The sequence below is a fragment of the Eutrigla gurnardus genome (genome assembly GCF_963514095.1).
Source record: "Eutrigla gurnardus genome assembly, chromosome: 17".
NCBI classification, from domain to species: domain Eukaryota; kingdom Metazoa; phylum Chordata; class Actinopteri; order Perciformes; family Triglidae; genus Eutrigla; species Eutrigla gurnardus.
Window position 1 is genome coordinate 15958104 of NC_139928.1, and position 16430 is coordinate 15974533.

The following is a 16430-nucleotide window of genomic DNA, read 5'->3' on the forward strand; positions in this document are numbered from 1 at the left end:
TGCCATCTAAAGGCTGAACCTTCACTTAGCAGAGGCATCAGCCAATTTTTACTAAACAAACGGAGGTCTTGAGCCTGAACAAAAAGAAAGACAGCAAAACAATTATTTATGTTTTAGAAAATTGACTTTGAGTAAATAAGGATTTAGGAAGTATGGTGTCAGCTACAGTTAAAACATTAAGAATTAGTAGGCTAAAGCAACTTCAATATTTAATTAACAGTTGCATTATTGAAAATATGGCCGGCATCAGTTTTTCCTTTCATGGTTTTCTATAACATTTGGTATCGTGTCCTACTGAATTTTGCTATATTTTTTTGTTATCTTAGTTGTTGTTTTTTCGTGTTTATTACTGGAGCAGTGAATCGCATGACAAAATACATTCAATAAGTGATGCTGTTGGATTAAACGCATCGGACCTTGAGACTGCAATGCGTTGGGGAAACTGAAACGTTGAGGGGAGTGACGGTCTGCGGTGAGAATTGTTCAGATGTCTTGTGGTCCTGGTGCTGATGGAGCCAAACCTCCTGCTGGATGACAGCTTTCTGAAGAGGTAGTGGGCAGGTTAAGTTGGGTCAACCACTATCCTACGGGCCTGCTTACTGGCTCTGACAGCACAGAACAGTCTAAGGAAGAACTTCCTCTGTTGAGCTTTCTTGATAACATGAGTGTGTCTCCCAGCTTAGTTTCTGGGTACCACAATCACCAGCGACCCGACAGACTCCTCCACCTTTACAACTGCGTTGTTGAGGAGTAGTCAGGGATATGGAGGAGACTCGTTCCTGGAAGTCCATGACCATCACCACTGTCTTGTTGACATTGTGCTCTAGGGTGTTATCCATGCTGCTGCCAGCTGCGACAGTGTTCCTGTAGGCCGACTTATCATAATCCTAGATGAGGCCTGATGCTTCCTGTTGGTTTCTCTTGATCACCATTATGAACAAAATATTGAAATATAAATGCAGTTTGTAAGAACATTCCTAATCCCAGTCGAAAAAGCACTCCATATATGGGCATTTAGGGTCAGGTTATACAAATACATTCAAAAGGTGGGGTGAATAGCTGGCCATCATATAGGGGAGAAGACATGCTAATCAATAAATAGGGAGATAACACGCATATATTCTGACACACTCGAGGGAAGGCAATCATAGTGTTGCACTGTTGTCGTTTACATAAGAAAATGTCAGAAATAGTCGTGTAAAGAAATAATCTCTCTCTAGGCCTCTAACCAGATTACTCTCACACCTTGACACACCTGGCATATAAATGCCTGAAGTTAAAGTTGCAGAAATTGTCAGCCACAGACGTAATGCTTTCGCTCTAAACATATCCATCCATATAGCAGCCCTATCATTTCAGCTTCTTGTAAATTAAGACTTAAATTTTTCTGGCACAGGGTTGCGTGTGCACCTGTCAGGGTTTGCACACAAGAAGAAAGCTTAGGGAACATAGATTAACTGGCTCGGATCCATTATCCCAGGTTATATCACCAGCAAACAGAAGATCACGCGCCATTATATGCAACCACCAAGACAATACTTGAGATTACCAAAAAATGTTCTATACACATGGTAGACAAAGGCATGCTCCCATGTAGATTAATACCGTCTTGGTCTCCTTGATTCTGTCCTTTACATTCATAAATGTACATTTACCTCATTGCTCTGTTTCTCTCAGCAGAAATCTAGAGGCTAGAAAGGGAGACTTGAGAAAAAATGTTGTTTTGAATCCGGTTCGGGAAATGTAGGTGGCTAAAAGACATGTAAATACTTGAAATGTGTCATTATTGCAGGGAGGAGATTTGGTGCAATGTAAACAAACAGGCTCTCTATTGTGTACGGCAATTAGCCTACAGCTGGGTATGGTAGCAAGTCATTCATTTTTTTAATCTTGTTATTTTAGTAACAAAGCTGAACTGGCAAAGAGGTCCACTCTGTGTAACAACCCATTCACACAGCGATGTCTTACGGGGCGTACCCACCAAACGCGATGAAACTTCATCGCGCGACAAGATTACATGTAAAGTCAATGCAAAGACGCGATTAGACGCTTCATCGCGCCGGGCGACGCGATGGACGCGATAGCGCGGCGCGATGGACGCGATGGACGCGAAAAATCGCTTCATCGCTTCATCGCGCCATCGCTTCATCGCGCCATCGCGCCATCGCTCGAGTTGAAATAATTGAACTTTTGCGGCGAATTCGCGTGAAGACGCGCCGCGACAGCCTATCAGCGTTGAGATCGTCACCGACGTGCTGACGTACGGACGTCCTGGTGTTCCCTCGCTTTTTGCCACAATATTTATATATTATATTATATTATATATTGCCCATAATCAAAGTTGGGGGGCGCACGCACGCGCGCGCACACACACACACATACATACATATCAATCCCAGCTCTTTCACACACAGAGATCTTTTTTTTTGCGATTGTTTATCACTGGGGCTTATGGCCGGCTATGAAGCACCAGTTCTGGGCAGAGCAGCAGCTAAACCTCCCGGTCCTGTACCCTGGTTAGCAGGTCTTCAAACTGGGCAACAGTCAGCCTGAAGTACCGCTGGAACCGGCCGTCGTCCAGGCGCAGCTCCTGCAGGAGACGGTGGAACTCGGCGAGCTCACGCCGCCTCCGTAGGGTAGCATGCACCCAGAACCGACGTCGGCGCCTAGCCCGCAGACGAAGCTGGGAACTTCTCCAGAGTAGATACAGTGCAGCGATGGTGGTTATCTCAGCCATGATCGACGAGAGAATGAAATGGCGGAAGAAATGTTGTTGTTTGGGCGAGCTCGACGCGATGACGCGATGCCGCGATGAGGCGTTTTTTGGCATATTGGACCGGCGTCAAAACTGGAGCGTCTAGCGCGACGCGATTTCATTTGTCGCGCGTTTCAATCGCGTTCATCGCGTTTGGTGGGTACGCTCCGTTACGGTGAGTAAGTTTCATATAACACCACACTAACCCTTGCAGTAAGGGCTGAGCCAATATAAGTCGAGGTCACAGACTACCACGGCTGGACTAAAACCCTCTTTCACTAGTGGAACACAACAGGACGCACAAATCCCTCTCCTCCTGGCAAACAGGCAAACACCTGAAAAATTCATTAAATGCTCAGGCTGTAGAGCCGGATTAGTATAGTCAATGGACATGTCCATGGAAGTTCATCTCTAACACTGAGGCTAATACTGGTGACTTAACCACAAAGCCAAAGCCTTCTAAGTAGCCTTCTATAAATGCCACAAACACAGCCCTAGATGAAAATAAAGTCAGAACAGAACAACAACCGCTCAATGACATGTCATGTCATTCTGTGTGTGACTCTATAACACTTGTTTTAAATGTACAGCTACGTATTTAGTTGTGATGATTTAGATGATATTCTCAGTCTCCTCGCCAACAGCAGCTGCGTTTCACTTTCAGAATGACAATTTCCAGAGACTCCTTGAAAACAAGGGTTTCTTGCTGAAATCCGATTTGTGCGTTTCAAACATGCACACACACTCGCTGACTCAAAGGTTAACAACGCTACGTTCCTTTTGGGATATGCATTTTGATGGATTTAACGAGATCAGAGACACTTGTACGTCATCGAGTAGTCGAATGTCCTCCTTAAAGGTCCTGTGGACATAGTGAACTCATTGGTGTCCAATGCCTGAAGGAAGGAGTACGCAACTTCTTTTTATTTGGTCGACCCAGGGGGTCAAGTTTCCTCAGAAGCATGCACATACATATATATCAAGGCACACACACACATAAAGTATTGAACAACCCTACACCAGCTCTGAAGTCAGCCCCCCCAAAAGACAGCTCGGTCGACGTCACCCACAGAGTCAGTTACTACGCACAACAATTCCTCTTTGGGTTCCATGTCTATTTTTCCTCTCGAGCGGTACATACAGCGTTTACGGTAAAATTAGCACCGTGGCCCGACTTGGAAATGTCGCGCAAGGAGGCTGATCTATTTTCGGGGCTCGTTTGATATGCAAATGAGGCTTTTCATTTGGGTGCCAGGGGGATCTTATCAACTGACTAAGCTAAGGGACCGGGGGATGGCTATGATCAAGTAACGGACGTTTGGACCTGTTGCGCGTGCGGGGAGGAAATGCTACACAACGTTAATTACTTACAGACTTTTTAAACTATCGGGTAACACTTAAGGCTTACTAGTTATGTGTTATTTACTAAAAGTGCGTGGATAAACATTAAAACGCCCGGACTTGCCAGCAAACAGAACATCTATTAATTTAGCTAACTAACGTTAAAACGTCAGTGAACGGGCTTGACTCCTCTCCTGCCCCCCGGCTTATTCTTTATTAACGTTAGCCGAGAGCTATCAGGGAGGGGGAAAAAAGCGAAAACTAACCAACGGAAAACCCCAAAACCTCGGCAGAGAAACACGTTTCCACACAGCGTATGTTTGAATGAACGCTTTCGCCGACTTTAAACGGAGACGTGGACACAACTTGTACCCGTGCCACGTGTCAGAAGTAGGAAAAAAGCCGGCTAACAATAGCAGCCGCCGGATGGTGCCTCACTGAATCTGACTCCCTGAGCATCACTAGTAACGTTACTTCTGCAGCTGCTTGGCAAACAAGGGGGCAAACACGGACAAAGAGGAGGCACGCAGGCTGTAGTGGTCGGGCTAACGGTTGCGTGTTGGGCGGGTACTCACTGTTCTCAAAAGGGGCCTCATTTGTTCCGAAGGTTCGTCCATTTCACCTGCCGCCGGTCTTTTTTTTGCTCACTACCTCGTTTATTTGTCACAGTTGCCGCACGGAAAAGCCCCCGGCCGGGTGACGCTATGTGTGTGTGTGAACTGTGACGACTGGCTGTGCTTTCCCCCAGCGACACGGCGAGGAGGACACGCCCCTACCGTGATTGACAGTGATTGATTGCCAATTCGCGCTCAATACCCCGGGGTTCTCAGCCAATCACATTCGAGAAATGTCACGATGAGGGCGGGGCTATTATCCGGGTCCCCTCAAAGTCCCAAGCGGGCTTTTTTTGTGTGTTTTGATTTTTTTTTTAACCTCGTTAAACACACTTGGACGGTTTGTGCTGCCATTGAAATTTCAAATGTAAGTTATACAGACGACAATAGTTGAAATAGATACAAATCTATTTCGTAGATCCCCAAGTGGATATAAAACTACGGTATGTAGCCGTAAAAAGGCATCATGGGTTTGAGCCCATTGCCGCCACTAACAGAAATAAAGAGGAACTTTCTTAAAATAATGACATACTACACTAACTCATTATTTTGAGACATTATAAGTCAATATTTTCTAATTATTATTTTGAGAAACGTTCTCTTTTTTTTCTGACAGTGGTGGATATGGGCTTCCATATTAACCAGAATAAAGACTACATGCAGGATATATATTTGCTAATTATGTACAATTTATATACAATACACCTGCAGAAATGACCTTCATTATCTTTTATCTATCTCTTCATCTGTGGAGATTATGTTGGTTCAGTACCCTGACAATGAGTCCTATGATCCTTTACCCTCTTGACATAAGCTTATTATCCACCTACCTCATGTATTGTGTAATAATTCATTTTCACCAGCAGGTGGCAATGCTGCATCAACCATTTCTCTCATTTAAGACAGAGTAGTAGATATGAACCTGCTTTATTCACTTTTTTGGAGGTATCGCTTTCAGTTTCACTCATATTTGTGTGAAATAACCTTTTGTAGGACACCTAACAGATGTTCTAAACCATCAGGAAAATGCTTGATGGGTGGCAAACAAAGCTTTAGATGTAAGAACGCATTTTGAGGTGTAAAATATGGTCTATGTCAAGTTGGTGTGGATACTCGAAAGCATTGCAGACCTTTAATGACCTATTAGAAGCAACTGGACGACCTTTCTTCCAGAGCTATGGGTTTAGCACAAGTTAACTTTTGCCGTATTTACATTGAACACCCTCAGTCACTAGCATTATTCCATAGTCAATTTATAATCATGTTTTATTGCAACATAATATAGTTAGCGTGAAAATCAGGCAATGGGCAAACAGCAAAAGTAATCTGTTCTTTCAGAAGAAATCATGGGTGTCTTCCTTTAAATAGAGCCCGTTCCTCACCCCCCCCATCAACCTCCGGCATAATCACGCGGCAGCTCAGAAATAGAACTGTGAGGTGGGAGATCAAACTATCACCTCTTAATTGTACCCCGAGTCTTAAAGATGCCGAGAGCCCATTAGCGCACAACGACGAGTGCTGTGTGTACTGCTCCTGAAACATGCATCCGCACAATGAAGCTGGGAGATGAGTCAGAAGTTAGACAGGTGGAAGGAGCGCCACACTGGCATCCACCTGTGCTGGGGGACTCGGGTAAAGAGGTGCAGACTGCAAGGTGTGGTGATTAAGAAGAAGTTTTCTCTTTCGAAGCTTCAGAGGGGAAGACAAGGAAACTCTTAATATCAGATGTAATGGGCTAAAGAACTTATACATTCCGTGCAAATGTTAGAGAGATATTTATCACTTAGCTTCCAGCAGCAAGAGGCGACAGATTTGAGAGAGAAACATGTCAGGCACGAGCCACCAAATGAATATTGACTGTGTCATGTTTTGTCCCAGAGGCCGGAGAAATTAAGAGTCCCTCTTTCCCAGCAGGTTTAGTGGATGATGTTTTTTCTCTCCAGTGGCGAGGCCTTCTGACGGTGCCGGGAGAGAAAGAGGAGAATGTGAAATTCCCAAATCTGTCGGAGCGCTCCATCAAAGTGCCAATGCATTGATTTTAACCACGGATCTTTTCCACGCGGCTGCCTCTGCGTGCCCTACCCAAAACATTGCTCTCAAGACCAGGGGGGACCTTAGTGCCCCTGAATCCTGCTCAAGTCCTCGGGGACACTCAGACGAGGCGGGAGGGGGTGTGGAGGGGGGAGTTGAGGCCGGTGACCAGCATGGTGTACCCAAATCGACTTGAGGGATCGGTGAATGTGTAGGGAGGGGTAGGCTGCGGAGATAATGGTGATGGTGGTGGTCAGGGGGGGGGTCGGGAGAGGGGGTCCCAGCCCCAGCTTCTTGTTGAGGTGCCCTCGAGAGGGAACACAGGGGTTTGAAATCAATGTGCTGTTAAGTGCAGCTTAGCCGCGGGATACTCTCTCCGACGTTATCCACGCACCAGTGAGTCAGGGCCCGTGCACACGCCGTCTGCAAGGGGGGGAACCGAGACGAGGCCCGTCCGCCGTGCCTCCGGTTCCTCTCACCTCCGCGCTCTCTGCCAGCACTCAACGCCCTGCTGCAAACGACGACGGGCCCCGCTAACTCCAGACTCATCTCACACCATGGGTCTCACTCCAGCAGACCTGTGAGCATTACACCCGTACCGTAGTCAGCCCACCCACCTCCCCCTATTTACTGCTGATTAGGTCCAACGAGACTAAATGCAGCATTGTGTTGTTGTACATAGAGATGGGACAGGAGAGCATCATCATGACCTCTACTTAATCACACAAAGCAGACAGAATATAGCATGGCATGTCAGAAGAATATGATGTAGCACACTGGAGTTCACGTGGGACTGTGAAATATATAATATAATTTCAAAAAGTCTGGATCTGACTCATGTCGACTGATGACATTAACCTCAAGATATTCCATAAAGTCTTCGTAACATAAAAGCCATTAACTAGATGATGAGCGAATACATCACAAAGCAACAGAGTGGCCGTACGAGGCTCAAACCAAACCCCGAGGAGCAATTCTACAATGATTCTAACTGGCTTGATAAGCATTTTAACAGAAGTGACATTTATCAACACATCAAAAAAAAAGGGGGGGGGGAAATGTAGTGTGAAGAGGAAACATAACCGCCACCGTCTCACTCTTGCTTGTCTGTAGGTTACTTTTTTTTTTTTTTTTATATATATATAAAGGGGGGCGTCTCAAACAGAAAAGCGTGACCCAGACGCACATCTGCCCGTGGCTGCGTTTAGTCAGCGAGAGCAGTAATAGTGTGTGACTGAAGGTGAGGAAACAGCCTCGGGCCTTCATCTGCGTTTAGATGTCAGCCCTCCTTGGGTACAACGTCTCCGCAGCCTCCTTGGCTTCCTCCTACATGGACTCTCAACGTGGTCACCAGCGGACGCCCTGAGGGAAGGTTGTTCCCGCACACCAAACAAGACGTTTTTTTTTTTTTTTACTAATATGCTTTAAAGTGAACAAACTGCTGTTTCTCCTTGACCTTGTATTACCCACAAAAAAAAAAACCCTCAGTCAATTATGGAGATTGTAGCTGGCGATGTTAACAACAGCAGTCGGTTCAGTTCTCCAACATGGTCTGACTTTGTGGGAGCATGCTGTAGAAGTGTCTATTGATTACTTCTCGCATGAATGGTTGAGGGAAACACAATCCATCGACTTGTGTCTGAGGTTGGGTTTTTGGGAGCTCCCGTGAAGCACCTGTTATTAAGCTGTGGAACAGCCATCAAATAAATAATAAGAGGGTGTTTGCAGAGCTGCTGTGAGAGATAGATGTCCTTGTTACAGTGCATTGCGCTGTCGCCGGGTATACGAGGTTTTATTCCAGTGGGAGGATGGCAGCGAGTACGTCCGCGGTGCCCAATATCAATGCCAACGTGTATTTGACGAGGCATTCAAACAGGATGATGCAGATCAAGTATTTCCAATGATGGGTGTGAAATTCATATTACATGCCCCTGCCATTTCTGAGGTCAATACAAATCACAAAATCTGCATTAGAAGCATAGAACTGACACTTTTTTTTTTTGGTGATAGTTTTTGGGGCCTTATCTTGGTGTGAGCTAACCATTAAAAAAAACTGAAATTATTTCACAAGCATGCAAGATTTTAACAGTATGACCAATCGAACACTGGATGATTGGTTGATGATCTGTTTTCTCTGATGATGTTTCTTTTTCATTTCACTTTATAAATGAGAACCAAAATGTTCAGTGAAAGTTAAATAAAAAAATTCAAAAAACATAAAAGGCCCCAAAAACATAATTTTTTGTTATTATGAATTAACCATAAATCCGGTATATTATGTTAATAATGTAATTTCTTTCCCCTCCGATTGTCTACGTATCAAATGCATTCACATCTCTGCAAGCCTCATCAATAGTTCCCGTAGTTGCTCACCACTAAGGAGAAAAAACATCATCAGACGCTCTAAAATACAATTTGCTGACACGCACAAGTGCAAACATTTATTTTCTCCAGGCCCCCCCCTAGAGTCTTTTTCTTACAGCTTTCCTGAGAGGCCAGGGCAATCAAGCACTCTACCTTGTTAGGAGGTGTTAATTGGAGTTAGTCAGACTCCTCACTTTGTCAAGGAGTCTGACAACAGAATTAATTAGAATTCAAGTATGTAAATCAATTCAAATTGGGGTCCTTATGGGGGAGGATTTTGAAGTATTTTCACTGAAGAGAAAACAGGTGTTGAGAACATGAGCCAAGTAGTCTCTGTGTGAATATTATGACTTCTCTTTTCATGGCTTTCGTCTCCACTAATCCACTTTTGGAGAGGCGTATAAATAGAGGTGTTGAGCCGTGCATTGCCCTCAGTTGGGTGGTCGGTGGACCATTTTTTTTAAAGACCGTGCTCATATTTTACACATCTAGTTGCATTACTTGGGTAAATGATAAAAATGCGTGAAAACACCATGGCAACAACAGAAGGAATTGTGTGCTCTTCACCTCACCGGGGTTCGTGTTGTGAGTCGTGTCAATGTAAAACATGTAAATCTCATAATTAAATCACTTGGATTGTGAGTTGTGGCCTTACCTCGCTGCACTTATCTGCCTTGCCTTAAAACAACGATGGGTTTCACACTATTTGCATTTTTTTGTTAATGTTTATGATTATTTGTATTTATATTTGTAGTCTAAACATGGTGGAGTAGAAGTAATATTACGGGAAATAAATTCCCTCCTCATTTGCAGGTTCTCACATCATTTACAGGAGATATGTTGATTAGTAATATCTCCTTTTGAATACATAATAAGATGAAATTGGCTGTTTGAAAGCGTATTATTCAAATGTAAGGATTTTATATTAACTGTTGCGATGTCTTGATGGCAGCAACCACACAGCGCTGCTATTTAAGAGGCCCAAATGGCCTTTATAACAAGGGTCACAGGGCCCTACACATACACTACATTACTGTATTTATTTAAATTTAACTGGAAATTAATCACATTCACTCATTTCAGTGTCGATTTTTAATTACACTGATCATGGTAGATTATGTTAACGTCCCATAGCCATAAGTATATGAAGAAACCATACAGAGAAAGACATTTGGACAGTGCTTTGTGAAAAGCTGTTTTATTATCCATTTAATAACACCTCCATGAAGACGATTTGTACAAGATACATCACATTCTAAAGTGCACGAATACTGTACAATGGAAATGACTTAAATACGCAAGGGGAGGAGGGGAAATAATCACATTTTGTTAAAAAATAAAAATTGTAAAAATAAAATTAAAAAAGGGACATGCTTTTTTTTTTTTTTTTTTTTTTAAAACAACCCAAAAATAAACCAACAACCACTACGCATGTTTCTGCTCAGGTATGTGAGAGGGGCTTGGCCTGGGAAAATAACCGTGTGCAGCTTGCTTGGGGGAACACTAAGCTTTGGCACCTTTAGAGAAAAGAGAAAAAAGACATTAACAAGGAATGGAGAGCACTCAGCAATGAACAAAAGAATGATATTCAGTTTCAATAAATACAGTCTTAGGGGCTTGTGTAGAATGCATAATAACCCATGCCTTTTGGGTTGTCCTTGTTGTACTCTTCCGTAGTCAAGTCCTCACACTTAATGGTGGGGGAGTTCTCTGTGCTTGAGCCCCCAGGGGACATCCTGCGCCTCTTGCACACCACCGAGTAAACGCCAGAGTCGGTAGAGTCCACCGATTTCAGGGAGTGGGACGTCTCGATCCAGGTCGAGGCCGGCGGCGCGCTCTCCTCGGGCAGCTTGTCTTTAGTGGCGCCCAGCTGGTCCTCCGGGAAGGCCGGCGGGCTTGGACGCGGGGACCAGGGCAAGCCCGTGGTCATCTTGCGCTGGTAGGAGCTTCTGGTGCCCCAGCCCGCAGCCATGGAGGCGAAGGCCGAGTCCGGGTAGTAGCTGAGGGCGTGGGACGTCTGCAGGGACAGCGGCTTGATGCCGTAGGACAGCAGGCTGCTGGTGGAATAGTCATTCTCGTAGGACAGATCCAGCTTGTTGGAGCCCGGCTGCTGGACGGGGGGCACGAACCACCGCTGGGCGGAGGCGGCGGCGCTGACGTCGTCGCTCTGCGGGGAGAGGAGGCTGTTGGTTTGGGGGACGGCCCGCTCGCTGGCGTAGAAGCGGTTCTGAGGCAGGTTGTTGACAAACTGGTCCTGAAAGAAGGGTTGCATGGCGTAGCGGGCCCCTGGCACAATTTGGGTGGAGCGCGGGGAGTCTGTAGGGGACGGAGTCAACCTGTCACTCTCTGGGGCGGTGTACATCCTGTTTAACGAAAAAGAGAAGAAGGAACAAATGAGCCGCAAAAGAAGTTTCAGGGTCAGAGGCGAGCGTCAGCAGAGGAGAAAATAAACACTGGTTGAAGTGCAAGACACTTACGAGTCATAGTTGTCCCGGAAGCCTTTCGCAAATGGGTTGTGATCTATCTTCAGCTGTGTGATCTGAAACAAAACGAAAGAAACCTCGAGTTAATAACGTGAACCTTAAGGAATGCAAGTGGATCTAAATAAAATCTAAACCCAACCCCGCCCAAATAAGGTGTTGTTCAAACCGCTTACATCCGTGTTCTGGTACGCGGTGACGGCTATAAACTGGTTCTCGGGGAAGGTGAAGGTCTGAGTTCTGGCCTCGTTGCTCATGTCCTCCACTCCGTCTTCCGTCACCTCCACGATGTGCAGCCGCGGTTGGTATTTGTGAAGCGACTGCAAGACGATCATCTGCAGAGGAGAGAACGTGCGAGAAGTGCGACGCCGCAGATGTCAGACGCGGGTTTGCCTCGAAGGATTCGTTTTCTTTAATCACAAATTAAATGAGGAATTCAAAATGTCTTTTTAAAAAGGATGGCAATCACACTTGAAAGTGATAATATTCAAATCATATTTCCGGGTATATAAAAATCAATCATTGGACAATGTTTAATTTGAGGATAAATCATACATCTTACCTGTGTGTTGTTGTTGTTGGCTCCTTTGTTGTTGGTCAGCTTCAACTTGCCGAAAGAGATTTCTTGCCTCATCCAGTGGGCACCGGTGTTTGGAGATTCAGGATGGACGTACATTTTGTTACCTAAAATATATGCAATGTAGTTAATAATATAGAACAGAACGGTAGAGATCCTGAGTCTGTGCATTTGATCTTGTTTTACTCATCTTAATGCTTTGGTGGAAAACATTGGTTGAATTCAATTAAAATAAATAAAAGATGTTTTTATTTTTATTATTTTAGTGATATTGGATTCCAGAAACCCAATTCAAATATAATATAAAACTCCTGTTTAAAAATAATCTGAAAATGCCTCTTTTTCTTAAATGTTTTGTCTTATCTTTAATAAACCAAATAATTAAATTGGTTGTGTATTTAGCATCAGCCATTTAAAAAAAAGGCATGTATCACCAACAATTTCACACTTAAGTTGATCAAATTCAATTAAATCGTTGCATTCAAAAACACTCATGTCAAAACATTTTGCTAAAATATGGAGGTTAAAAATGTTATTTCCAAAACAATGTTAATCTTTGACATCCAGATTTGGTGACGTCATCAAGTTGTATTGCTGCATTATTTATTTCTTATATTTTAGTCATTTGTTTTTCGGTTTATTTTTCAATCATTTCAAAAAAATAATAAAAATGTATAAAAAATAAAACACACACAAAATACAAAATTGCCAGAGCTAAATTAGTTTTTTAAAGCTCAACTCACCTTGCATATTATTGTCTGCTTTCCCACAAGTGACCCACTTTCCTCCCTGAAAGCGCCAGTGATTCGGGTCAGCCAAAATAACTTCTACAAAGACATTGTAATGGGCCGTGAGGTTGAGTCCAGTGATGTTGAAGCTGAGGAATGGGAACATCCGCCTGAAGAAAAAAGAAAAGGAAAACAGGAATAATTAAAAAACTGTGCTCATAAAGCAGCAACAACTCTTAAACTCTGGCTGTTTCATGTCTTGTGTGGCATTTGGCTGAATATTTTACTCGTGTTATATTTGGAATAAATGTCAACTCCATCACTGGCATGTTAATCCGGTGTATGATTGTGCGTTTACAATTTAGCTGAAACGAAAACTTGAATTTTAGAAGTTCAAAAACGCATTTAAAAATGGATTTCTGCATGGAGATTGTGTGCGTAATTTTTTCTCTCGTGCGTAAAAAGGATTTCTTGAGAAATAAAGTGTAAAACAGGCCGAGTGGGAATAATAGAAACGAATTTGTGTTTAAATCGGGCCTTTAGGAGCCTCCGGCGGCGCGTCTTGCTTACCTGCCCTGTTTGGTGATGATCATCTCGGTCTGGTGCCGGTGGAACTTCAGCCACAGAGGCCGGTTGCACAGGTAGACCTGCGCCCTGGCTCCGGCGGCGGACCCGGGCAGAGACATGGAGCCGATGCCCGTCCCCGTCCCGGGATAGGAGGGGTACAAGCAGCCCGGACCCTGGCTGAACTGGTACCCTCCGCTGCTAAACTGGCTCCGGCCGGTGCACACGGACGACGAGGAGAAGCCCGTCGGCGGCAGCACGGATCCGTAATGAAGCGACGCCGGGTACCTGGAGGCGCCGGACCCGGTGTACACCGAGCCCGTCTGTCCTGCGTAGGGGAAGAGGGAACAGGGGCTCGCCATGTCGGAACCCGCCTGGGAGGACGAGATGAAGTATCTGTCGGAGCCAAGTTCGTCTATGTTGTACCGTCGACCGCTCGTCAACTCGTCCTCGCCGAGCACCGGGGAGCCTTTCCTCCCGTCGGGCCCCGTTTTAGCGAAAGTGTCCCCCTCTGCCTCCCCCAGCATCCCGTTCGCCACCGCGCTCAGGTACTTCTTAGGGGCGCTGCTGGACTCCGATTCCGTCCGGTCGACTTCTTGGTAGTCGAGCTGCGACGACGGCCTCGGGCTGTTGTTGGCACTGTCCGACGACGAGAGGTTGTAAAAGGTCTTGGGTAGATTGATGCTGGCGCTGGGAAGGATATTCTCTAACTGCATTGTTTAGATTTTGCAATAAATTAAAAAAAACATGTATATTTAAAAAAAAAAATAGAGTTTGAGGGGTTCCAGTGAGTGAATCTCAGCCAAGGAGGCGACACAACCCCGCCGGCGCCCTGGTCGTCTCTGTCTCTGCACGCCTCCCCTCCCTGACGAATGGTGGAAGGACGTTGGAGTGGTCTTCCTCACCTACGGGGTTCTCAGATCAGATTATAGGCAGGACAGGGGACGTTCAGCGGCTCTTATAAGATGTACTTCTCCACGCACCCCGAGTGATTGAAGAGAGAGGAGGGGAGGAGCTTTTCCGGAGGAGCACGCGGGGGCACCGCGCGCACCACAGCCAATGGTCGCGCGACTCTAATTCAATTACAAAGCGTCTGGTAGAAAGAATAACAAGAGGAAGAAGTGGCCACGAGTGTCGTTAAGTTGATTTTTTTTTTTAAATCTCTCATATCCCGAAATGACAAAACTCTCCACGCGCCACAAATTCAAGTTTTGACAATAATTTACAATTTAATTTCCCAGCTTCCTTTTGCACATTTTACTCCAAAAGACCAAGCACTAAAGCACCTCGCGAGCCCCGCGTTCCCCCACCGCGCGCGCGTTTTAATCACCTATTAACCTTCATCTCGGGCTTGAAGTCATCACGTAAAACGTTCGTTCAGATATGACTTGTCAGTTTACTTTGACGCACTCACCCAGCAAGACTTATCCTCGACGAACCGCAAACACCTAGACCCCCCTGCAAACACTCCCAACACACACACACACACACACACGAAAAAAAATCATCACATGTGCACCTTATTTCCTATAATTGGCCTCCGTCGCCTGATCCACTTCCAGGTTTTCAGTTTTGGCTTAAATAAAACCATCGACGGTCAAAAATGCCTGAAAAAGAATATCTGAAATAAAATGTAAAAAAAAAAAGAAGCTTTTTTTCATTTGACTTAATTTGTCTGCTTAAAAGAAAGTCGACTACTTTTTATTCAGAACAAGCTTCCCTTCCCTTTTTCTCGGATTCTAATTAAAAAAGTATTTCTGGGGCTTTATTTCCCTTCATAAAATGAAAAAGAAATAAAAATAGAAATGTGTGTTTGTTTTGTATTTTTCAGATATTTCAGAGGATTATTGTTAAATTGGTCACGTAACAGAAACATGTGAGAGATTACATTAATAGTAATTTGATATTCGGGAAAAATGAACCATTAGGACAAATTAGAGCGACCTCTCCGATTTAATTTACTTCATAATAAAACGAAAATGAAACCGTTCAAATTAAATTCAGTATTTGGAATATTTGATTGAATTTTCATGGGCGAACTTAATAGGGATGAGTTCTGTGACAGCTATTTCCTGTCTTTCTTTTTCTTTTCTTTTCTTTTTTGCATTTGAAGGGACGGAGGGGTTAAAAAGAGGTGAAGCGCTGCGCATAAATGGTGGTAAATAAATCTCCTTTAAAGCCACTGAAATACAAATAACATACATGTACAGCTGTTTGCGGGGGGGGGGCAAACGGAGAGAAAGGACGCTGCACAAGCAGGAAGTCACATATGTTGGATAATCATTTTTAAAAATAGATTAATGAACTGCATATAAAGTAATTTAGAATCAAAGAAAGGTTGCACCACAGACCACGTCCATACGGCCCCCCCGGGCCTATTAATAAAGGGATTTGTTAGCAGTGTGACACGAGGACAGCACCCTCTAGTGGCCGAGTAAGACAACTTGTTAACTTTCCCATCGTTGCTTTTATTAAAGTAACTCAACACTGTAAGAGAGGCTCTCACTTTTCTCCACTTGACATCATCTTCAACTGCAGTGAAGTCAGCTTGCGCCTGTGCTTGCATGTGTGTGTGTGTGTGTGTGTGTGTGTGTGTGTGTGTGTGTGTGTGTGTGTGTTAAAGTAAACTGGCGGGAGAGTAGGGGGTGAGATGAATTTGGGGAAAATGGGGATACAGATCTGTGAAAAGCTGAGGGAGAATCTCGGCTGGAGGCAGATTGGTTGGTGTCATAAAATGGGACGGTGGAGCTGGCTGTTGGGTCATCAGGGGACCAGCGCTACATGCATACAGCACACAATCTGTCAATCAAGACCGAGACCCTTCCCAGACTGCTGCACACACACCACACAGAGATCAAGCATCTTTTCAAATCTGTCTCTCTTTTTTTTTTTTGTATCTCACTCATCTGCAGTATAAAAACCCTGATTTTCACCATCCACCTCCATCTTTTTCTCTCTTCTTTGTAACAAACGCAC

At 44.5% G+C, this 16430-nt stretch overlaps 1 protein-coding gene across 2 annotated transcripts; it reads right to left on the reverse strand.

Moving 5' to 3' along the window:
* Nucleotides 1-10281: 10281 nt before the first annotated feature.
* On the reverse strand, nucleotides 10282-14388 carry eomesa (eomesodermin homolog a). 2 transcript variants are annotated; one of them, XM_084031830.1, is made up of 7 exons: nucleotides 13461-14388; nucleotides 12906-13060; nucleotides 12148-12269; nucleotides 11762-11920; nucleotides 11583-11644; nucleotides 10750-11468; nucleotides 10282-10622 (listed from the first exon to the last, which is right to left on the reverse strand). In XM_084031830.1, the coding sequence occupies exons 1-7, from the start codon at nucleotides 14168-14170 to the stop codon at nucleotides 10609-10611; spliced, it is 1941 nt and encodes a 646-aa protein (XP_083887956.1). In that variant the 5' UTR covers nucleotides 14171-14388; the 3' UTR covers nucleotides 10282-10608. The 2 variants fall into 2 exon arrangements, with proteins under 2 accessions (XP_083887956.1, XP_083887955.1); XM_084031829.1 differs by having other exon boundaries at nucleotides 10282-11468.
* Between the last annotated feature and the right edge of the window lie 2042 nt (nucleotides 14389-16430).